General features: G+C 32.4%; 1 protein-coding gene across 8 annotated transcripts in view; it reads right to left on the bottom strand.

The window, feature by feature from the left end:
• LOC112601818 (ephrin type-B receptor 1-B) overlaps positions 1-26081 on the bottom strand; it is a 122796-nt gene that overhangs the window by 36121 nt on the left and 60594 nt on the right. For all 8 annotated transcript variants that reach the window (XM_025349630.1, XM_025349613.1, XM_025349622.1 and 5 more), the window contains exon 3: positions 9058-9137. In XM_025349630.1, coding sequence (XP_025205415.1) covers positions 9058-9137 — 80 coding nt within the window. The remainder of the gene's footprint in view (positions 1-9057; positions 9138-26081) is intronic.

The following is a 26081-nucleotide window of genomic DNA, read 5'->3' as shown; positions in this document are numbered from 1 at the left end:
TATTATATATTATATAATATATAATATATATATATAAATATATTATCAAAACGTGTAAGTGTGTGCGCAGCACTGTGTATATAGGTGTTTGTGTGTGGAGTAATGTTTTATCTCGACCAGGCCGCCACCGATGTGACGGTTTCTCACGGTTCAAATAAATCCTCCAAACAATATTTGCAGCATAATCTCATCTTAAAAGTGCTGACTAATCTTTCCCGCAACGACAACGGCTTATAAACTTTAATCAGCACAGATGACCGTAAAAACACGTAGACGATGGTATTTTTGACACAATTTCAGTTTCACGACATTCTTTAGAACGTTAAAAAATATTTATTATTACACCCAACTATAATAAACAATTGTTTTTTTTTTTAATATAAAGTTTAAATTTAAAAACAAAATAATATCATAGCAAAGTGCGTGAAAACTATTTATCAAATTGAGTACACCATTGAAATTGTTTGCTTGCAACGTTGAATCGAATTATTGTAGAAATTGATTGTATGCATGTCTACTATATATAGTGTACGTGCAAAATATACGTTCTGCATGTAAATTTTGCAATAGTTTAAGGCGTTTAATCTATTACATTTAATTGAATTTTAAAAAAAATTTAAAAGAAATATATTTACTTGCCATATTAGATTTTTTGTATTATATTTAAATTGAATAAGTATATGTGTACATACTATACAGCAAATAAAATTATAATATAGATAACAAAATAAAAATAATAAATGGATTTTTTTTTTCTTTTATTGTGAATAAATCTATATCAAAAATGAAATATTAGTTAAGACAAACTCCAACATATAGTTAGTTTGTTCATTATATTGACGAATGTATATTTTATTATATTACTACAAAACGTGATTAGTAGTACATTTCGGGGATTCTATAAATTGACTTTATTAGACAATAATAATAATTAATAATATATTTTATTAATTATGTGAAAAATGTAGGTATTTAATTTAATTGAGTATGAAAAAAGGTTATTTACAATTTTTATTTAGTACTATTTGCTAAAAATACATTTTTTATTTCAGGATTTTGTATGATAAGTTCGTTGAACAACAAAAACCGCGAAAAATCATTATTTTTAAGTATTTATATAGAGTAATATATACATACGATAAAATATATCTATTACCGAAAAAGATCATAATTTAGGAATTTTCGTGATTTCCTAGTCATTGTCAATAATGACTGGAAAGGATAGGAAATATTGAATATTTCGTAACTTTATCAACATTTCCAAGTTATATAAGGCAATGTTATAAATCCGTATCAAAACAAATATCAACACCGCTTTATCGGTAATCGATCTGATTATGAAACATAGGTAGGTACCTTAAGTATATTCGTATATGGTAAGTCCGATTTTATGTTATAACCTATTGTAACTATTTTCAACAGCATATTTGGATCGCAAGGATTAACAAGATGCCATTGTAAAACACAGTGTAAAACCAATAGATGCGTTTGTCGTGCATCCACTAGATTATGTAATTAAACGTGTCATAACAGTTTACCATGTAATAATAAGGACGGCAAAACATAAAATATCGATGTTATTAAACAAAAAAAAAAAAAAAAAAAAAAAAAAATGTAATAAAGATAATGATTAATCCTAAATGTTTAAAGATTATGATTAATCCTAAATAGATATTATCATATATTTTCGATTTTTAACTTCATTTTTAATATTATCATTAGGGTTAGGATGTTTATGACCTTAAAAAGACTAAAAAATACATGCAAATATGCTCAATAAATATTAAATTATACCCTTAAAAAAATTAAATATATCATTTTCGTTATATCGAGGTTTATATTATATTTAAGTTATTTTTAAACTTGCAACACAGAATTGAATGTATCTGATTCTATGTCGTTGAATTTATTACCGAATCTGTAATAAGAACGACTAAAAGAAAAAATATGCAAAAGTCATAAACATACTAACCCTAGTTATCATCAATGCCTTCTTTTATTAGGAATTGCCATCAATGACCAGTTATTGACGTTAATTCTTTACTAAATCAGGCATTTTCGTTATTAACTAGGCATTGTCAACATTGACTAAATGTTATATTTTCCTTCCGGTAACATATTTACTATTATACTACATTAGATATATCGATTATTATGGCCAATATTTAAATACTAAGTTATATCTCCTACCTACCTATTTGTTTGATTAGAAATGTATTAAATTGTCGCTTATTACACATATTTTGCCTTTTTAAATAAATAATATTTTATTTAATTATTATAAATTAGGTATACACTACGAAATGATTATATTAATTTTTAAGATTCTTATACATCATAAATAAACAACATAGAACGATGTATTTATATGCATTATTGTGGCAATATAAATATTTCCTGTAAATTTTAGTCTTATACAAGTAATCAGTAAATATAATGTACACAGGGACTGGGAGTTATATTTTGATAACATGATACCTTCGCGGCTTCGCAATAAAGCCACGGGAGGCGGGAACGTGGGTGACTTTAATAGTTTCCAATGAGAAAATAATAAATTTAACGATTACTTGTCCGAAATTAATGGACAATCGCGAACGTTAAACGGTTTTATTGCTAAAATACGACCGTTTAATAAATGTCGGACAAATCCTATAAAGTCGACTATAGTTAAAACCCGTGTTAAATAAATTAAAAAAAAAAAATGAAAATAATGTACCTACAACTATAGAAATTAGGCATCTATTTTAAATAATACTTATCGTCTTTTTGTAAAAAAAAAAAACAAGCAAAAACAATTCAAACGGAAAATATACTATTGGTAGGTATATTAATAGTAAAAGTAATAATTTTAGTAAACATAGACATTAAGGAAAATACGTATTAACTATAAATGTGCGGAAGTCATTTATTCACGTAGTTAGGAAAACATATTATCTTGTTTAAAGTGTAGCTTAAATCCAATTAAATAATATGGTCTAAGTATAAATACGATTAATCAATAATTTTATAAAAACGCTTAAAGTCGTCACCAAAATAAGTATAAATGAAGCGAATGCTAGTATAAAAATATATTATAATAATAGCATCGTATACGAAGACAATTTTTTTAATCGAGTGAAAACCACACGTATTCTTAATCAACGTGGTTGGCTGTCGCGTTATATGAGCGTCGGACTTTTACCGCTTACAGACTAGAATGAAACATGACGACGACGATTTTATATTATTATATTTTTAATAAATTCATACTGTATATTATACAATCGACCAGTTATTTGATGGGTCCGACGAAATATTGTAATATAAATTAACGTTTTTGGCTGAAATCCATTATACGCCACTACAACACAGTGGGGATAACCATCGTGTGAGGCCACGATTTTCATAGAGTTCTTTAAGGCATACAATGCGAGTACACTGCCTATGGATGATTAGTATATATATCATATAATTATTAGCATTGATTTTAAAATCAATGTTATTAGTAATAATACGTAGAACGCATAACAATATACATTGCATATTTGTATATTAAGTATATTAAGTACTGAAGACTGCGTCTGTGGTTATTACTGTATTATCGTTTTGTTGTCGCGTTATTTAAAATATTGTAATAACTGTCGTCTGTCACTGTGGTGCATCTAACAATAATATGTAAATATTATACGATGTACATTGCAAGAGTGTTAGGACATGGTCGAATGCATTGTAATTGACATTAGAAAAAAAACGCACATCGGCGTTGACAGCCGTAATTGACGGTTAAGTTAATATGCGCTCCGCGAATGTGTACCAATAAAGGATGAAATTTACAACGCTCATTTCAGTATGCTTGCACGTACTCACGTCACATTGATAATCGTCAATCGAAGTAATGATTCTTTATTTGTACACATTGTACATACTATTACTTAACATACTCTTATATACGATTATATACAATCATAATAAACGTAACAAATAAAATGTACACATACGATATGACGATCTATATATAATACTTGCGGGCCGAGGCGTCCATGGAAAATTAGAACAATATTATATAATTTTAAAAGAATAATTTAATTTATTTTCAGTTACGCCAACCGAGCATATACTTCAGCAGTCATATAATATGCACGATGTACCATACAAATTGAAGTGACAGTGACACAAATTTGTTTTCATCAGCCAACAGCCAATATTTTTATAATTATCAAAACACTAGTAGTTGGACGCAACTGTTTTTTTTTTTTTTTTTTTTGTAATCTGCTAACATTAGTTATCTATAAAAAACAGCTAGTAGTTTAATATTGATACATTTTTTATTTTCTTGAATCAATAATTGATGATGATGCAATATTATAATGTCTTATCAATATTTAAATATATTTTCGTATTGATTTATCATAATATAGAAGTTAATTTATCACAGAATATTTTTAAATTATTATAAAGTAAGCAGCAATAATATTTACTAGGCTAAGCGAGAATTTTTTATTAATTAGTGTACTTTAGTACGCTAGATATTATATCGTGTGCACTATTGTGGTGTTTTAAATAAAGTAGTGCGTTACAATTAAGGTACTACTACTCTCAAACACTGCAAAATATCCAGTAAATATATTTCTAATCTGTTTATTGTATATTATCCAATACACATTTCTTATTGAAATATCTTAGTTGTTTTTTATGTAATGGTAAAATTTCATTTTTCGTCTATTTATGGGATGAAATTATTTTCAAAAAAAAGAAAAAAATGCATTGATCGCCAGTAACTAAAAAGTTCACGAATATATTGCAGACACAGATAAAAAAATGGAAACAACAAGTTTGCTATTCTCAGCAGATCACAATGTTTTTTGATTATACCTATGTTTAAAAATTATTCAAGTACCTATCAAAATAATAATTTATTATCCAAAGTCCAAATACATTTATGTAAATGAAAAAAATTTAGTAATATTTATTTTGGCCAAATAAATCGAGCCAGGAAATATACACCCCTTATGCATTGGCAAAATATTTAAAACACATTTTTGCCCGGAGCGCCGATGTGCCGAGGTTTTTTGTAGCGCCGAGTTGGGTATATAAATTCATAACATTATCTATTATCCGTGGTCATATTATTGACGCATTTAATATATTATCGTAAACATTTTGTTTTTGAAAAACAAAAAGATTTATTGGTATAAAAGGGGCAGGGGTTTTGTTGCAAGAGGTTTTAATTTTTTTCCTACGACGGTAAAATAAATACATACATACATTTATATATATATATATAAATTATATACGTTACGTATACCTACTGCCTACTATCGATAATAATGTACTTATTTTGCGGGATGTGGTCTACTACGTTAAGCGCGTGATGATAATTATTATTTATTACCATTAAAGTGCAATATGATAGCAATAATTTGTATTATTTTGTCGTTTTTCGGAGAGGCCAAGTTCAAGACGAAGTGCAATAAAACACTGCGGCGTGCGGCGATTTCGCCTGGAACCACACGAATGACAATACGAATATAAGTCCTAATATCATTATATATATATAAATACAGTATGCGATGTGCGGGGCCGACGTCTGCGGGTACTTTGTACACATCGGACGCGGGGGAATTCCAAGCACGTTTACTTATACCCGGAGCAAGAGACGGCGCTTTTAATTGGACTCGCCGGACACGCCCAGTTCGTACACTGCCTCCGGCGGTGGCGGTATACCGTTCGCTAGCGCGCGAACAAACGGTGACGGACGGACACGGACGGACGTCGCCGCACACGAACGCACGCACGCACTCACGCACGCACGCACTGCGCACATCGCATAAGGTATATAATATATTATTATAATGGTAATAATATGTGTGTCCGAAACAAAATCTGTGTACGGCTTCCCGTTCACCCGGTCGCAAAGCGCGATTTAATAATACAACGTTATGTATATAAGTACGCGGGTAGCCGCGCCACCATTTTACCGATCGGATTACTCTCCCTCTCTGCATAATAATATAATAATATAATAGTATATCCACGTAATATAATAATAATAATAATAATAATAATAATAATACATAGGTGGTACGCATAAATCCCTCCACACTCGCCACCGCCAATACAACAATATATTACAACACCCTAGAAAATCCGATATTCGTCTTCACTTGCCGGTCGACTGATTGCCGCGCGTGCGAAAATAATGATACGGGGATAAATATAATATTATAACAATATAAGAGTAGACTTGAGACTTAACACCACGGCGACGAGCGTGCACGCGTACCTGCATATAGATAATACTATATAATATCCGATAAAGGAATAATACTACGAAGATGTCTTGGTCGGCCTCGGATGTAGGTATAACATTATTAACGTTACACGATATATTAAAATAGTATCTACTATGTAGAACAAGAGAAACAAACCAGCAGTCGATCGCGATCGACTGACCGATCTTTAAAGAATAATCAAATAGGTAGGTCGTAATGAAAAATAACTATTCCAGTATCGGACTACAGAAATTTGTTTGATCTGGATATAAAACTATTTTGCAACTATAAGTCTATAAATAATGACATAGCAAAAAAAAAGATTTTATACTTTAAATTTCCTCAGAGTTTTGTAGCGCGATACATTCAAAAATACCCAAATTCACGCGGATATTGAGCATAGCATAATAACAATAATTTTGATTTAACTTTAAGGACAACTGTTTCTTTACAATACTATATGCCAAATATCACATTAATAATATATTCTATAGAAAAATATCGTATACATAAATGGAAACAGATTTTAAACTTACGATAACGACAAGTATATTTAGATACATTCATAATATAATCGATATATAAGGAGGTGACGACGGAATGATATATATATATATAATATGTATAATTTACATGATAATAACGTTATGATCAAAATGCGTGTAGGAATATAATATAGGTGTAAGTCGCCAGGGGAGAAACGTGCGTGCGAAAAAAAAATAAAATCGAAATTCACGTGTCCGCGTGTGTGCATAAATTACATTGGCTGGCACACCGTGTTTTCTCGTTTACCCGTGTACCTATTAGCAAAGGGGGAAAATCGGAAATTAAAAATCACAATAGGCCACCCTGTACGCATTAATTTAAAAGTGTACACAAGTGCTGTAACTATATAATACTTTGTGTTGTGAGACGGTATAAACGGAAACTAATAATAATACAATAATTCGATCTTGCGTGCGATTCGGAGAAGGCTGACACCGTGTAGTTATAGCATGGTTTTAACACGGGACGTCGTCGATAAAATATAGATATTATAGTCCCCCTGCGAAAGACCGTTAAACTTTCAATAGTTGTTTCCGCACATACACGTGGCGAGAGGCGTAGATTTACAGATAAAATGCGAGGTGTTTGCGAATTGGAATTAAATTAATTTATTCTATAAATACATGACAATAAATTATAATAAAATTTAAAAGATAATAATTTATTAAAATAATGTAGGTATTTATTGTATCGTTCTGTCGTCGCGTTTCCCATCAAATTTCCACAGTTGCGTTATCGCATATGGAAAATATACAATAGGTACATAGATACTGCAAGAGCATACCAAGGCAACACGTACAAATGTATATAATATTTTTTTATAATGGTCAAAATTTGAATGTAAAATCATCCACCCAGAGTTTGTCACTAAAGATGGCGTTTTATTTATCATACACGCGTGCCCGTAGTATTACGTTTACTTACTTACGACACGCTGAACCGTAAAACTTGTTTTCTACCAAGTTTCTAAGACCCTTTATACACTGAGTATTTGTTGTAGTATACATATATATATATATAAAAGAAGAAATACGACAGATTTGCAGTGTTTTGAATGTATACTTAAACACTTCGTCCGAAAATAAAGCGGACTAAAATAGTGTTTCAAAACTAATATATTATACACATATAATTGACAAGATTTATCTGTAGTGGTATAAACACACTATATAGTGGAGCGACAGTGCAGGCGGTGCACTAATACATTTGATCCGTGAAATGCTCGATGAACGTTAATTAATTTTTTTGGGGAAATGTGTCACTTTTGACAGCTAGTTGACCTCTTTAGTTGACGGCCTCGAGTACCTCCGGGGATGTTAAAAATTAAAATATTCTCTCATTCGAACACGAATAATATTTCGAAAAGTTTAAACATTCGACTAGATAATAATAATAGATAATTTATATTATAAAAGAAAATGGTATTATACGTGGAAATAATACTATAAATCTGTTTTAGTCATGTATACTTACTATATAAATATATCGAACATACTACAATGGATTTGTGATGCGGTATTAAACGATTAAAGAAAGTCGATCAAACTTTATCCAACAAGACGGGTCAAGATAAGGAAAGTTAATAATTTTCTTTTTCAAAAAACGTGGTTTATTCTTTGTCTAGGGAGGTTTTCCTAGGGAAATATAAAGGTGTCAGCCCGATAACAAATAAACCGTATTATTTTCAGGATGAGCATACGGTTTTTCCCACGCGAAGGGGTGCAGGATCGTAAAAGAAGATTACTTAAGTATACCATATTGGAGACCACCCGATCATATATGAGTTTCGATCAGGGTGGAATCGAGAAATCCATTAGTCTCGCCAGTCCCGCTGCCAAAGATGACTATAATCGAGGTCATTGTACGAGAGTTCGTTGTTTTAATCCGTTACACATGTTATTAGATTTTTCAGAGGCATTTTTATCATTGTCCATAAAAACAAATAAGAAAATTTTAACAGCGCGCTTACTGATTGTGTATAATATATATAACTTTAATATAAGTAAATGTATATAATTTAAAATCTGTCATCTCATCGAGGCCGGCAACGATGCTACAGCACCAATCTGGTCCATTTAACATCAAAAATCCATATAATTCGGTCGTAGATTTTTATGATATAGATTTTATCTAGTGGAAAAATACGCCAGTGAAATTTATACTAGCATGTAAAACTATTTTTCCCCGACGCATTCCTTACTACCAATAAACAATATAGGAAAATATTGTATACATATATCTTATAATATTATTGACTCACCCCTGCTGCGTTAGCGTCCGGTCCGTAAGGATACGTAGTCCATCGGAGGCTGGGTTCGGTAGTAGTGTCCAAAAGTACAACTAAAAAAAAAAAAAATATATAAATATTATATACTATTATACGGAAAGTTAGAATACGTGATGAGTATTGCTTGCAAAATATATTATTTATACAATGAAAAAACATTAATTTCGAATTTTTATTGGAAATAAAAACTATATTTAATTCTCAACGTTATATATTAATGTGTACACTGATATAATAATGGCGTGTTTATTTTCACACCTTTTTATATGTATGTATATTATAATACTTGTCTCGGATTTCAGTATTATGCATAATCATAAATAATAAACAATTGACATTTTTTAGTTACTTTATAATTATATATTATTTACAGTTGGAGCAGTTAAATAAGAAGATTTGGGTTTATTTTACGCGATTTTATTGCAGTATAATTCATTTAACTAATTAAATCACGATTTTGCCATAAAAACGTCTCTTCCTACCAATTTAGGTATGGGCAGGTATACCACTTTTCCTTATATACATACATTTATGGACCTATTCATTGTAAATTCATCTAATACTTTATATAGATTGAGCTACTATATGGGTAGGTCAGGTAACTGCTCAAAATTCATCCTATACCTATTATATTGTATATACTTATACCTACTAATATATATATATAGCATATGGAACACAGTGAATTTGTCCCGTGAAAACCGTACACGACGAAGTAACATGAACTAAAGGGCCCACGGGGGCTATGTGGGAGAGGTTGATGGTGCATATAAGTGTATATATAATATAACTAAGGGACTGCGAACATAAATTTCGACGGCGTGGTATATAAATGACTGTACGAGAGTTTCTCATTTGTTCAATTGGCCTCCGTCCGCCCTTTTGCGTGTTAATACCCTCATCCCCCCTCCCGAGCCACGGAAAACCCGTCCCTTCCTCCACAAATCCTCTCCCTTTACCAATCAACCCGTCACACGGCATTCGGCTACATTGCAGCAGTGTCCGTCGTATACGTATACTATATATAGGTATGTATATTGTATATATTGAATATACGAAAAAGGGACACGTAATCTGTTTACTCCCTCTCGCCTGGTTCCATTTATATTAATTAAATTCCCACGGGCCAAAACCAATAAATATATATATATATATATACGTGTATACTACGATTATGCTACAGCAATGTACACATTATATTCTTTTTCTAGGGAAAATCGACTTTTAATACCTTTATCATTTGGGGTTGGTGAAGTGGGGAGTCGAGGAATCGTGATCGGGTGGTGTCGAGGGGTTGCCCGCCTACATGAGCCTTAATGAAGTTGTACACTCCGATGGTGGCGGCGGGGGTGGTGGTAGTACACTGTAATTAGCCAGCGCTTATACCACTTCTCCTACCACCCAAACACAAATCCGGCTACTTAACAGGCGTCTCACACGCGAAATGGACATTAAAAATATTAGGTAGAAACCGAGAAAATAAAATAAATAACGATTTATTATAATATGTATATATATTCTGTGCTCTTATGAGGAGGGTTGGAAAAACTACTTTGAGACATGTGAAACAACTCTATAATGATATTATCGTTGCTAGCGATCGGATTTTTAGGTGTATGCGCTAGCATAGGGAAGACTTACGGTGCTCCTATATAGCAAATACATATTTATAAAGTGGTAAGAGGGATTTTCAAGTATATACCTGTATATAGATATACATAGGTATACAATTTATACTGTATGATAGAAAGGGGGAGCCCTACACGCACTGCTATGTGATTTTATTGTTTCCGGCCATTTTTGTTCGCGCACTCTTGATTGGTTGCTAAATAAAAAAAAACGCGCACACACGACATCGTTTTCATATTATGCACATGCTAATTTCGCCGAGTGCTTATGCACGGTAACCTACCCTCTATGCGACGTAAAAGACAAATAGAAAAGAACCTTTTTACTTAAAATTTTTCCCTTTTTTCATGTGCATAAGTAAATTAATATATTTTTTTACCATTTTTTAAATAGCTACACTTTTTTGTCACTTATACATTATTGCAAGGCGTAAGTAATATGTATAATTAGTACCTACATAACTATTCATTGTTGAAATATTTCTATAAGAATCTGAAATAAATTATACTTACAAAACTAGTAAGCTATAATAATGCTGATAGCCTATCTTATGTGAAAAAAAATAGATGACTGTTATATTGAGTTTTTTTAATTTATAGTAGCAATTTTGATGTATACGTATAATATATTAGTATAATGATTTTTAAACATTAAATTCTTAAATAACTAGATTATGAATATAAAATATGTGTAGTATATTTCACATAATATAATATAGATGTGTAAAAATATGAATACATGTATAGCAGAGACTTAATGAAAATCGTGTAATCCAAAATTATATTAAATTTTTATGCATATTTTTATTTTTATACCATTAACAACGACGGCCGTAATTTGTATTGCACACACGCCATTATAATAATTATTATTATGGATAAACGACGTGATACACGGCTGTAGGCGATATGTATTCTTTTTTTTACAATATATATGTATATAATATTTAGTCTTGTAACATATAACATCTTTTATTATAATTATTTTCAATGGTTAATAATAACACAATATATATTATAAAACTATCACAACGCGTAAACTATATTAATAGTATAAAAATAATGTATAGGTATTAAAAAAAAAAAAAAATAATAATAATAAGAGTTAAAAGAAAAAACCGAAGACTAAAATGAATTATTGACTGGTCCAACGAGATTATATGTACGGCCAATTTAGTATTCAATGATGGAATTTGCATATATGCATATTATAAACATTTTAATATAAAATAAATTCTCGGGGTGTTAAGCTTTTTGTCTAATGCTGGCTATATTCAATAATAATAGATTAATTTTAAACCACAGAGACATAAAAAAGATCCCTCGAGATGTCTTTGATGTCTTTGCACTATAATAATATATATGATGATACACTTGCGGCACCACCCAAAAGTAGGTATATATTTTCACTATGCAGTGATGGCATTTTACGACTTATGCCCTGCAGGGACCAATTATTAGAATTTAATCCCCTTGAACCCTTCGATGATGCGAGGTTAAAAAAAATAAATCTTGCGTGTATACATAAATGTGTACATAGTATATTTACCACAAGTTAATTCAGTTAGGAAAGAGAGAGAGAGAGATGTAGAGAGAATGACGAGAAACAGAAAACAAGAGGGATTGAGAGGTAAAGAGGAAATGAGAGGCAGAAGAGCTGAGGGAAAAGTCGTAAAAGTCGTTGGTGCTGTAAGTTTACAAATTTTACAGGTCGCTTGTTGCGGATAGGGTCACATTAATGTATCTCGTCGTGGTTATAAATCGTACGACCTTTATTCCAAGCAGCAGTGCACGTATCATCCACAGTGTGTACGTTTTGTAGATAATATCATAATATTGTATGATATTAATATTAGGTATGTATTTTATAATTACGGTTTTAGATATATTATTTCCATGGCCGTAAAACGAAATACAAAAACCGTGTTACTCTCAGCTATAATAGTCGGCCGACGACGACTGGTTGTAAAATTATAATTAAATGGACGACGCGCGGGATATCATCACTGAAGATTCATCTGGCAGTGTTTTTTTTTTTTTTTATTATACGGCGAATGAAGTCTACGATTTTATTAGGAGATCCAATAAAATAAGCCCACAATTTATAATTTATTTTTTTTGCCAATAGCCTTCAAGTCGCGGTAATGTGTGTAGGAGAGAAAAGTCAAATCATAAAACATGTCCGAGAAATAAAAATACACAATATATACATACATATAAAGTGTTGTTTTTATTATTATCTACATAGATGCATTATAAACAGTGGAGCAAACACCAATGGAAACAATTTAGCAGAGTCCATAGATGTCAGGAATAACGGTGTGGTCTTTAAAAATAGTATAGGTACACGTATAGGTTCGTAGCCAACATATTATAGCCACGCAAATTTTATTATTACAAGCTTATAAAAAGAGAGAACATTTTTTTTTTTTTTTTTATTTATTTTTTATATTTAATTGCACGTTTTTATACCTACGATTTTGTTGTATATAAAAAAAAAAAACTGTAATACACAGGGATTTTTTATTAGACAACAAACAAAACTTTCATCAACTGCGGTACGGTAATGAAAAAAAAAAAATAATACATACATAATAATATCATACCTATAACATATCATACGCTACCTACGTGCAACACGGGCAAACAACAGACAATAATATAGTAATAAAAAAAATAACGATACACGATAGACGTGTGTGCGTAGGTAATTAAAAACAAAAAAAAAAGGTGGTAAGAGAGAGGCAAAAGGGAATTTATTGTTTTAGTTAGATGTAGTAAAGGAGCATGTTTATTATACGATTATATGCGTGTCGTGTTCACGTGTACCTATATATAGTGTAGCGATGAGTTTGCGAGTAGTTAACAGTCAGCGGAGTTTAAGTATCTATATAAAATGAATGCGATGATGAGAAACGAGGCTTTTGCTTATTTTATCTTAAATACCGCACATATATACAAATTTATTCAGGTACCTACTTGAAGGGTTGAGCCTCGGAAACACTACGACTGCTAAAAAGACCTTTAATGACGACGACATAAAGTTCATGTAGGATAGGTATAGAGATAGACTATAGGTATATGACCCATGTGGCTTCGCGATGAATTGCAGATTGGTACAAAAATATGGTCGCGTGGATGTACCATAAAACAAGATTATACGAAAATATACATACATGGGTACACGGTCTTACGTGAGTACAAATAAGACTTCTCCACAGATTCGAAGGCCGTTCAACGAGAGCGCGCGCCTGCCGCATAGACCACGGCGGTGGATCGATCGGCCGGCTCTTCAACCCCACCGGTGCCACGCGGGTGCGTATGTATACGAATATAACGTGTCTCTCTCGGGAACACCACCTTCCCCACCACCAGTAGCGGTGCTCTCCACCAAAAACGGCGCGAGCCAGCTATGAGGAGAAACTCGAACTGACTGCACACGTCCCCTTCGACACCTCAACCACCCCCCTCCTGATTGTACATAATTTCCTCTATCCGCGGGCACTCACCCTAAAATTGCCCACGAAAGATTTTCGTACCCTCTTTCGGGGATGCCCGTCACCTATGCTATATCATAGTCGTGTGGCCAATAATTCTAATTGCTGTACGCGCGTGGCTTCGAACTAAAGTATTTCGGTTGATGTTGATCGAGGGAAATAGGAACGATAGTATTGAAATAACAAAAAGTTACGAACATTAAATATTGTTGTATACAGGAACAGAAAACGGTGAAATTCGGCGTGCGTACAAACCGATTTAACAGTATTATACATAGATATTAGATATAGCCTATCGGCTTGTACAGAAAAATCTTCTGTAGCGGTGTGGCCGCATGTCGGGTCAAAACGAACACGATTTGAATAAAACTGCAATGCAAGATGATATACGGAAAAGAAATAATGTTTAAAATAGAACTTCAGCGAGAATTGTTTGTTGAAAATACAGACGATGCTGTAAAGTAATAAAAACATAATTGCTTTGGAACATGTTTAAATTTAGAACGATGAAATGGGTTCCGAACAATTTCGTCGGCGCTTTTATTTCTACAATTATTTTAAAACGACTTCGTATACTTGAAAAAGGACACGAAGAGAAATAAAACGCGGTATTTAAAGCTGATTTGCAAGGTATATATTTTTTACTATTTCTTTTTTTTTTTATTTTTTAGTAGCTTTTAAAATGTATCACATATATTGTAACAAATATTAAATTAATGTTAAGAAAAATTTATGACGATTTTTTATTTATTTTAGAAAATAAGGTAAAATGATATTTTAGTACAAAGTCAATTGAAAATAATAAAAAAAAAAATATCATTATTGCTATTATCTGTCTAGTGAACTTTCTAATACATAATTAATTTTATTCATTATAAGTATCATTAAATAATTTATATTTTATCTTATAACTGTATTATTATAAGTAACTACCATAACACAACAATTTACTATTATAGAATTATCTAAATGAAATTTTTTAGAGGCTAAAGCAAAAAAAAAAAAATTTAATAATATAACTTATTTCCTATGGTATTAAATAATATAATGTAAATAAATTAAATTTAGTTCTTTATATAGCTAACAGATATTCAAGATCGAGAACATTTGAAGAAAACAAATACCTACAGTTTTTTTTTTTTACACTTATAACTTTACTTTTTAAATTATTCGTATTATGCTGTCTACCATATCAATGCAGTACAACTTATATAATATTTATAAACTTTAAGAAAGCGCAATTCAAAATACTTTAGAAACTATCAAAAGCTGTTTTTTTATAGAATATATATTATATTATAATCTATATCAACGAAAACCATTTTTTAATTCTATGAAATATTATTTTCAATATTTAGACTAATGTTTATTAGTGGTTATTGGTTAATAAAATTAGTTTAATTAACTTTAAATAAAAAAGTATAGGTTTTCTTCCCCCTTTCTAATGTTACAATCTTATATTTATATACAGCTAGCAAATATTTATTTAGACTACTAAGAAAATTTAAAAATAAACTGAAACTTTATATTACACGTATTCTTTTTTAAAGATTACTCAAGAAATACACAAAACAATATTTTTTTAAGTTAAGTTCTAAACAACGTTTTTCTTTTTGAAAATCAGCGAACCAAAAAAACCGTAATAGTTTCATGACTTTAATTCTTATATGGTTTTTATTTATTTATCTTGTTTATGTTTTAATAAAACAACAAATATTTTTTCTTTTTTTTAAACTATACAGTTATACTTATAATATCATCGTTCTAATTACAATTATGTTTACATTTTTTAATCAGGTATAAAGTGGAAAAGCCGATTAAATATTCATAATGAATAGTTAAAAAAAAAGATAAATATTCAAACATTACGAGAAACAGACGTAAAATCAAATAACCAAAATATTTTAGACAAATAATTAGGCGTGTTTAGCAATATTTTTAAATTATAATAATATTTTTATAAATCGTTCCGGAGAAAAGAGGTTCAAATAGGTAATTATCCAGGTTCAATACTATACGCGACATTAAATGTTTTTGGATAAATCTTTGTACAAGGCAATAATAATAAACAGCGTTTGAAATACACAAACGATTGAAATATACATCGGACTCTAATAAAAAACAGTAATATTGTTCACATACAAAATAGTTTTTCTAAAAACATAAAATATTCAAGAATTCCGGTTATTATCTACAGTCTACACGACTACTACCTAGTAATGTTGTTTTATTTCAAATAATAATAGTATCAGGTATAGGAAAAAATATTGAATTTTTAATTTTCGATTACTTAATACAATAAATACTAAAAAAATAGAAAACTTTTTTTATCGTAACTCTGAATATCTAATACGAGAATTATGTCGTATATCCAGTATAATTATATATTTAGTTTGTCATTTTTCATGAATACATCTATGTAGGAAGGTATACAACAGTAATAGTAATATTTAAATAATTGTAAAAAGCGTGGTGATCTTTATTGACGACGCGGAAGAGGGAGATACAATAATTATATAGATATTATAACATATCCGCCGTGTAGACGACAGCGGCAAGGGGCAAGGGTGTAAGTCAAGGGCTAAACCGTGGTGTGTGGTGGTGTTAGGGAAGAGGAAGACAGCACAAGAGGAGAATACTGCGTTATCCCTGACGCTATAATAGTAGCTGCTGCAGCTGTCAGCTGCGACGGTGATACGACGGTTGCCGAGTAACTTCGCCCGGGTTGTGCGGGCGACGGACGGAGCGCATAATGCTTAATGCGAGTAGTATGTACGCACGGCATATTGTGCACAGTGTTATGAGTACGCACACCAACGGCAGGACGCGGCGGAGAAGTGCGTTTGATTAAAATTGGATTTTTCCGCTCGACCTTGAACGCGATTCGTACTCCGAGCTCGCGCGATCACACACACACACACAAATGCCCACCGCAGAATGACCGCCGCTGACTATAATAATATCATCTCCATATAATATAACCGCACCGCATTGTATGCGTATACAGTTATGCATGTGCGTCTCCGCGGGAGCACGTGTGTGACGCAGGTGAAGTGAAACCCCGTCATTATCGTTATTGCTCGTTTGTTGATGTGCTCCTTTTCCCCACCGCCACCGTCACCACCACCAACACCACGGCGATGCACTCGTGTATAATATATTACGATATTATATACCTATAGCACATACGGCAGGTTATAATGGCCCGGCGATATCAAAGTTTGCTGCTGATGTTCACTGCAGCACGTAAAATAATAATATATTACGCATTGTTTATACCTGGCAACCGGACGGGACCCAACACCACCGCAGCCGCCGACACGGTTCGAGCGCCGCCGCCGGTCTGAAAACGAATTTCTGCGGTTTTAATAAGCCCGACACGTGTCGTCGACACCTGTACGGCCCGCGAGGCTGCGGCGTAAAATATCATACGCTTACGCCGTACATAATATATAACGAATATAATATGCATTATATAGGAAGAGAGATCGACGAGACGCACTCGCACGATCGCAATCAAACGCGCGCGCGCGCACACACACACATACATACACACAAATTCGAGTCGCGAGAGCACACGTCGTATAATAATAATAATAATAATATAATATTATGTGTGTGTTGTTTATATTTATTATAATATGTACGAGCGTGTTTCGTCATCATCGTCGTCGCCCACTCGTCACGAGAGTGGTTTTTTTTTCTTTTCGGGTAAATCACGCGCGCGTAATATACGACAGAGGTGTCTGGTTCCGTCGTCGTGTGAAAAAAATTAGTAAAATAAAAATTACGTAGGCGTTTTCCGTCTCTTTTATTTTTTTTTTTATTTCCAAGCCGCCGCCGCGCTAATGAAATGTGACATGTTTACGGCGCGTCGCGCGACTCACGGGGCCGCGGTGGAGCGGGAGTGTGATGAGTCGCTCGCGCGCGCCCGTTCCGAAAGAGACGCATATCGTCGCGGCCACCACCGATGATGGTCGCTCATTAGGTATTCTGTTTGTGCGTATTATAATTTACGTGGTGAATACAGTGTATGTATATATGGCAATATTATAATTACGCGTAGGCAAACGCGCACTACGGTTGACCGATCAATTTATGTTGTCGTATAACGGGGCGGCGGCGGCTCTGTCCATGGATATATCACGTGCGAGAAGGGGGAAGAGAGAGAGAGAGAGAGAGAGAGAGAAAGAGATAAACGGTCAAAACGCATGGAAACGCATTGAGAAAAATTAGAGAATTCAATAAAAATATAGAAACAGAAACAGTATTTAGATTTCAAGAGAGAAATCCGATTTATTATTATAAAACAGTCGCCGATGCAGCAAAGACGAGTGCCGACGTAATCGTTTGTGTACGGTGTCTGTGTGTGGTTTTATTTATTCTTCTATTGGTCAATCGTTTTACTTTTATTTTGACTTTTGTTGTAGTTTCTTTTTACGCGCGGACGGACAACGATTCTTTTCGTCGGACAAAATCAATGTCCCGAAAAATACACAATAAAACGTTGTCGAGCGATGTTAATATAATATTGTTACAACAGTTTTATTTCCCGACTAGAAAACGTATAGAAACGAATAACAATAATAAAAACTTTATAGTTTGGAAAACTATGCTCCGGACGAGATGGCGAGAAGAAAAAATAACGGTTCTTATTAAAACGATAAAAATTTATTTTAAAGTTAATAAGAGAGAAAAACCACAAGACGAGTGAACGAAATACTCGGGAGCCTTAATCAACAGTAACATTCAAATACAGTTTCGGGATTCCGCATTGTATTATTTAAAGTATGAGCATTTGAAAATTAATTAACTACTTATTATAGACGGTGTGTGGCTTGAGTAAGGTCGACCCGTAACCGTTTAAACTATCGAAAAAATCTGAATGCGTCTAATCCAGACACCTAAATAAAGTTTAAATATTGTAAACAAAATAACTTCTGGGTCTTTACACGAGTTTTAAACTCACCAAGGCCCAATAACTTTTCTGATATTAAAATAAATTAATAATGTTATAAGAAAAATAAAAACTGAAAGAAGAACCTGTACAAAAAATTGTGATTATATAGCTGCGGTGAACAAAAAAAAGTCAAGTTTCTGGGTACTGTATATCTACTGCAAGTAGAGCAATACTTGTGTTATGGAATTTATTTAGAAATTTATTAACAGGAATTTTCAATTTAAATATTTATAGCATTTTGATCAGGTTTAGTGAAAAAAAAATAAATATTTGCACATCTATGAAATTGCATATTTTTAGGTTTACTATTTCTATTTAAAAATATGTTTGGCAAATCAATCAAATGTGCTACCTACGTCTTTGATAGTAGCAGGGGCATCGTTCGAGTACATGACAACGGGTTATAGTGGGGAGGGTGCTATTAATTCTATGCCATTCCGGTAATTATATGACAACTACTGTTGTTGTTGTACCTAACATACACTTTTTTTATCTGTTTTCAATTAAAAAACCCAGTGCCAAGTCGAGTGTTATAAGTTATAATTTATAACATTAGATTTTTATTATTCATTTTGTAGAATAAGAGAACCCATCGTGTCACGGTCTACGCGCACATGCTCATGTGCGCGCTTTGTATATTATGCCTCCGAGTGTTCTGTATATTTATGCATTATAATTTTTAATAATATTATGTGCTGACCGGCCAACGGTCAGTAGCCGTGGAACATTGGACAGCATCGCTGCAGCAACTGCTGTAAGATATGACCTAGTTATATACGTGAAATATCACTAAGCGACCAGGACGGCGTATCATGCGTATCAGTTATTCATAATATATTATGGTGTAGTAGATCTTCGGAAAGAGGGTATAAAAACGTTAACAGTTGGCAGCAGTGGCAATTCCCGTGGGAAATAATTTCTACAGAATCCCCGAAAAGGGTGAGTCGTGACGAAAACAACAAATATTAATTAAGCTATTTATATTCATAGGAAATAATAATGGAATCTGGTTAAATTTTGAAAACATTACATCTGTTCGTTTTCAAATAAGAAAAATGTATGGTCGAATGAAAATTGGAAAATTATAATAATAATATAATGTCTATACATGTATCATAATATGAATCAGGAACGTAGTGTATATATACAATATAAATCTTTATATATATATATATAATATACATGCATTATATATAGGTATACCTACGTAACTCTCACTCCTACACTACAGCAGTATAGATTTTCTTTTGGATTTATTTTGATATTATAATATTGATTCAATACGCATATACTCGTATAATTATTTCATCAATTACGGAAAATTAAAACTGTAAAAATATTTAATCTACATATATATAAATTATGTATGTATCGTATAATAAGTATTTATACATAGTTGACATGGCAGATAAATAAGAATTATTGTAAATACATTTTATTTATTATGCGTATTCATGATAATGTTAATACGTATGTTCAATTTTGAAAATATAATATTAATATAAAAATACTATTATAAAAAGTACCTGTAAATAAATCATATTTTTGTTACGAAATGAGGAGCCGCTTTGCAGAAACATTGAAAAAAATGTATAATTTAGGTATAATAGATTAAAATAAAAATTAACCCAAAAACAATGGTACTCGTATATTAACATCGAAATAAAAAATGTTGATACTTTACATTGTGAGCCACTGTGTTTTATTATCTAATTAGGTACTATAGCTATGTACAGGAAAACTTCAAAAATTATTTCTGCTCTTATTTACTGCTATTTTTTGGAAAATGTTTTGCCAATATAATATTATTTTCACTTCTGTCATTCGGTCGTAATGCAACAATGCCACCGGATAGAAAAGAAAAAAAACGGACAGTTTAAAAACGGTAATTATGCTGAAGTTTACATATAATACACAGGTATACGTACATATTATATCATTAACATAACTAAAAACAATATATACCTAATAAGTTAAATAATAATAAAAGCACAAGCGGAGTAAAGTGGCATAGCAGCAACTCGGGAGTCGAAAAATATTTGTCGAAACCCACCAATACTACTGCCTTAGTTGCTTTGTCCGTAATGGGAAGAAAGAAAAAATGTACATTAGAAATAATAATGCATCGTCATACAACCATCTAGCTAACTGTGTGCAATGACGATCTAACAAAATATTATCATCATCGATGTTTTCCTATGGTGTATTTGCGTAGCGCTCGAAAAGTCGAAACCAGTTAATATATACGTGTATGAGATTTAACCTCCGCGAGTCATACTTTATATTTTGATTAGTAAGTCCTCAAGAAAAAAAAACTTACAAGGGTAAATGTTATAGTATATCGTATCATACCTACACAGCGGCACGAATAGTTCTTATACAATATACAACCGAATGGTTCTCAAACGAGACGCTAACCGTTTCACATGCTTTTCCATGATATAATAACATAATATAACGTCGTTGTAAAACGGAACTGCGCAAGGTTTTCGCTTAAAAGAGTTATAATTACGTATCAAAAAACTCAAAAAATGTGTCTATTCGGTCTACATAATATTACAACATTATGATAAATATGAATAGAACGACAATCGAGTTGTTCTCGCGCGCGACATAATAACTTTATTTACGAGACGACACATACAACGCGCATAATTTTCATATATACAATATACATATACCATAAAATTATAATATACTTACACGCGCCAGTTGTTTCAGTGCGTAGGCCACGACACTGCAGTATACATATACACCACGGTTTATACAGATATATATTATAATAATGTACACGGCCGAGGACACCGTGAAAAATACGATTGACACGCTACCTAGCTACTGCTGCTACCGTGTTCGCAAGTCGCGGCAGTGTACAATTTACGGAACGAAAAATGTAAAAGGAATTGAAAAAAAAAAATCTCTTTTTGTTGTCTTTTGATAGCTCGCGTGGTGGCGGCGATGAAGATGTCCATCAGAAAACCTTCTGTTGCAGCGCCGAAACGAATTACCCGGATAAACAATTATTATTATTCCAAAACGAAAAAAGTATAAATGTATAATTGACGAGGAGGTGGGAAGGGAAAAATTTCACGACCAATTATTGTTGTTATAAAAGGGTGTTGCTACCGCCGAGTGTTGAGAAAAAGACCTCCTGTGCGCGACTCTTTCAGCCTTCGATTATAGGTGCCTACAATAATATTATATAAGCATAAGCCGTATGATTTTTACGTTTATAGAAATGACAAAAGAAAAAAAAATGTTAGTAATAACTGGCGGTGGACACAATTTCTTTAAAAATGATTGAACCGTGATTCAAAGCTCAAAATATACTAAACAATGAATCTTATGTTTTCATTCAAAATCAAATAATGACGAGGTTTGTTTTGTACACATTATTTTAAATCCTCGGAAAACGTTGCATATATTTTATCTTTTTTTTTTTTTATATTACTTACATTGCAATTTACAAAATGATCTCGTTTAAAATAAAAATAAAAAAAATTAGAGAAGATATTTATGAGTTTTTTAATCATTGGTTGTGTACATAAAATACAATACACGAATTGTGAGTAAATACATTCTACTCGAGTGCTCTAAATTTTAAGAGCTGTGTTTAATATCAACAATAATGTAATACGTGTGTAAAATTCATAAAAGCTACATAGGTATAGGTATTATATGTACTTGATATTACTGCAGCGTACAATTGGAATAATAGATTAAATAAATGCAAACGGGGCCATTGTATCAATAATAATCAACAGTTAAAAACAGTTACAGTAAAAAAATCAAAGGTAAAAAGAAACTAAGCATAATGGTACTATATATACACATACGAGACTATAATATATATTATACACTACTGGGAATATACTTTATATTAAAATTGGCCGAATCTCGAAAAACCATCACAGGGAAAAATCAGGATTCTTTGATGTGAACTCTGGAGCTTGGGCTGAACGGTCGGCTATTTCGTCCCGCGTAATTTAATTACTAGTCGACTAGTATATGTATATAATAATATATATATATATATATATATATGTAGAAATGTTTCGAAAAAAATTCGAATAGTTGTACACGAACGGTCGTCGATCAAAGGGACCAATGTGGGGGAGGTAACAAAAAAAATCTGATAAAAAATATGCACCTAGATATAGAGAGCTCTGGCAATCATTGAGGGTAGCCGCGGCGTACAGGTACTACACGTATACACATTATTTTTACCTCCAACCGTACCCATACTAGGTATAAAGAAATTTATTTAGGTTTTTTTTTTTTTTGGTATACGCGTTGGCAACAATTGTTTTATTTTATCCCCTCCCCAGATAAAACATCATATCTCTCATCACCGTCGGCGATGTTCATTCTGTGGTATTGAAACACACACACACACACACACACACGAGCTACACAGCCTAATGGTGTAATTTTAAATCTGCGAATTCCACGATCGTTTAATAATAAATACCGTACACGGATGATATAGGTACGCACCATAGTAATATAGTAAAAACGTATGATTACACAACACACACAACACATATGGACATTATTTAGTTCGCGATCGCCCGAAACCGCCGCCATCGAAGAGTAGATATTATTATTATATAGATTCTCTGCGAGTTTCCCATCGCCGCCAAAAAGGCGTAATGCGCGCTTGCTCGTAATATTAATGCTATATCTATCTCATCGGACCGATCCGCCCACCCGACTATAGTTATTATGGTACAGAATATTATCCAAGTATAGATAGTAAGTTGTATAGTGATCATGTTTGTGCTTAGTGCAAATTCACGTATATGACGTTTGAGTGCAGTGTGATAGTATATACACACACACACGCCTATAACAGTATTAGTATATTATTAATAGCAATTCGCTTATTAGCCAATCTTGAGTATAGTTTAATAATGTAGTAATCTCTGAATGTTTTATAATTATTATTTTTTTTTAATCCCCAACCGGTTCCGTGCAGACTTACCCATACATAAGTGGGACCTGTTGTCCTGGTTTCGTTTCCGCTACCGCGGAATATAATATTAAACAAACGTTCATGTGAGGTGGTGTGTATATGTATACGAAGACCCTATGAGTAAATACCACCAGACAATGTTTTAAAGCGATTTGGCGATACAGTGGTATATCTTATATGCGTGGTGCGGTATTTTTAAACCTAACAACGGAAACTTAAGATTTTCATGTCCATCCCCCGCTGGGGTGATGGGTGTGTTTTATAACAACGATAATACGCACATGGGTGTACAGGATATTATATTATTATAGTCACTGCGAAATAACATTTCAGAAAAATTCCTATGTGGATGCATTAATATCCAGTTACACGATGACCATAACGATATATCGTATATATAAAACACGCCCAGATTAGTTTTTTTTGTGGTTTAGATTCAATTTCGCAAAGCGAAAAAGGCGCCGCTATCGATATCGTTGAACCTATTTCACCTGCTTCAATCAGAATGTCCGGTGGAAATATGTAACAGACTACCCGACCACAAATCCTCAAATGATCCGTTCCGACGTTGTTGAGTGATATTAATTTACAAATTACGCATAATTATTATAATATTATAATTCGTGGGATCACAAAATAAACAATTGGATTGTAAGTATTTATATTTTTATTAAAAGGAGTTTTTTTATACTATTCCGTCGTCTAGAGCTTTATGAACGTTTACGTTATTATTTTTATGCATAAATGTATATGGAAATCTACACAGTCATTTATATACCATACCATTTCATCGTTTATAAAGTGTAATATTTTTTTTTCACGGAGTTTACTTCTTTATGAGTGCTGAAATCTATACAATAACTTTTTTTAATACCATATAGGTATAATACGATGTTTGATAATACATATATATATATATATAACTATTAATAATAGTCATTCTGCATGCAGTAGTACGATTTCCATAATCTAGTTTATAATACGATACTATACAGTGTCCGACGGACAGCCAGCAGCTATGGCGCGGCAGCAGTCACGGCTCAGCTTCGGGGCGAAATATATAGTATATTTATTTAAATATTATTATTAATACACACTTAGAGAGCGGTACACATTTTAATTGCTTATCGGTATTTTGATTGTATGTGTAGGTGAAATGTATACACAATATTATAATACATATGAAAACAAAAAACGGAAACGTAATTAGGTAAATATTATTATCATTATTATTCGGACGGGCCACAATTGACAAAGGAATAATAGTAAAAAAAAAAAGTAAATAAAAAAAGTAAATAAAAAAAAAGAGATCTCATTACTAATTATTAACCTGCGGCGAGGCCTGTGCACCAATTTATCAGAGTGCAAGTCTTTTTTCTTCACACGTACACATTTTATATATACACGTTGCATACAACGTGTATCGAATGAAAAAAATACATCGTAATAATATATTTTATTCGCTGTCATCGCGATTCCGGGACATTTGTTCCGACGTGGCGTTTACAAATGGTCGGAGAGAGGAAACAAAGTCATTGTTCTCTAGTCGGTAGAAGCTATGGAATTTTATTTTTGTAAACATCATGTAGAAGCGACTCGCTCACATACACACAATATAATATATATAGATACACTAAAGGATATACACGCGCGAGTCGCGTTAACTCGTTAATATTATTCTTACTAAAAGGGATCGGAGTGACTGACTTAATGAGGCTTCGGTCGACGGTTGGTGCAGCGTGCGTGGATAAACAGGGCGCGGACAGCTAATTTGTGTTTACGGCGTGTGAAGAGTTATTTCCAGGGACGTGAGATAAACAGATGAGGAGAGGACAACAAATTTACTACCACGTGTGCACTTGCTCTGGCGTTACCACTGAAAAATCCCATAAAAATGTGTTTGTGTGTGTGTTTTTTTTTTTATATATCGAATAATT

The sequence above is a fragment of the Melanaphis sacchari genome, unplaced genomic scaffold, assembly GCF_002803265.2.
Source record: "Melanaphis sacchari strain LSU unplaced genomic scaffold, SCAv2.0 Contig0_pilon_pilon, whole genome shotgun sequence".
Taxonomy (NCBI): domain Eukaryota; kingdom Metazoa; phylum Arthropoda; class Insecta; order Hemiptera; family Aphididae; genus Melanaphis; species Melanaphis sacchari.
The sequence above is the reverse complement of the archived record's forward strand: the minus strand, read 5'-3'. Positions and strand labels throughout refer to the sequence as shown.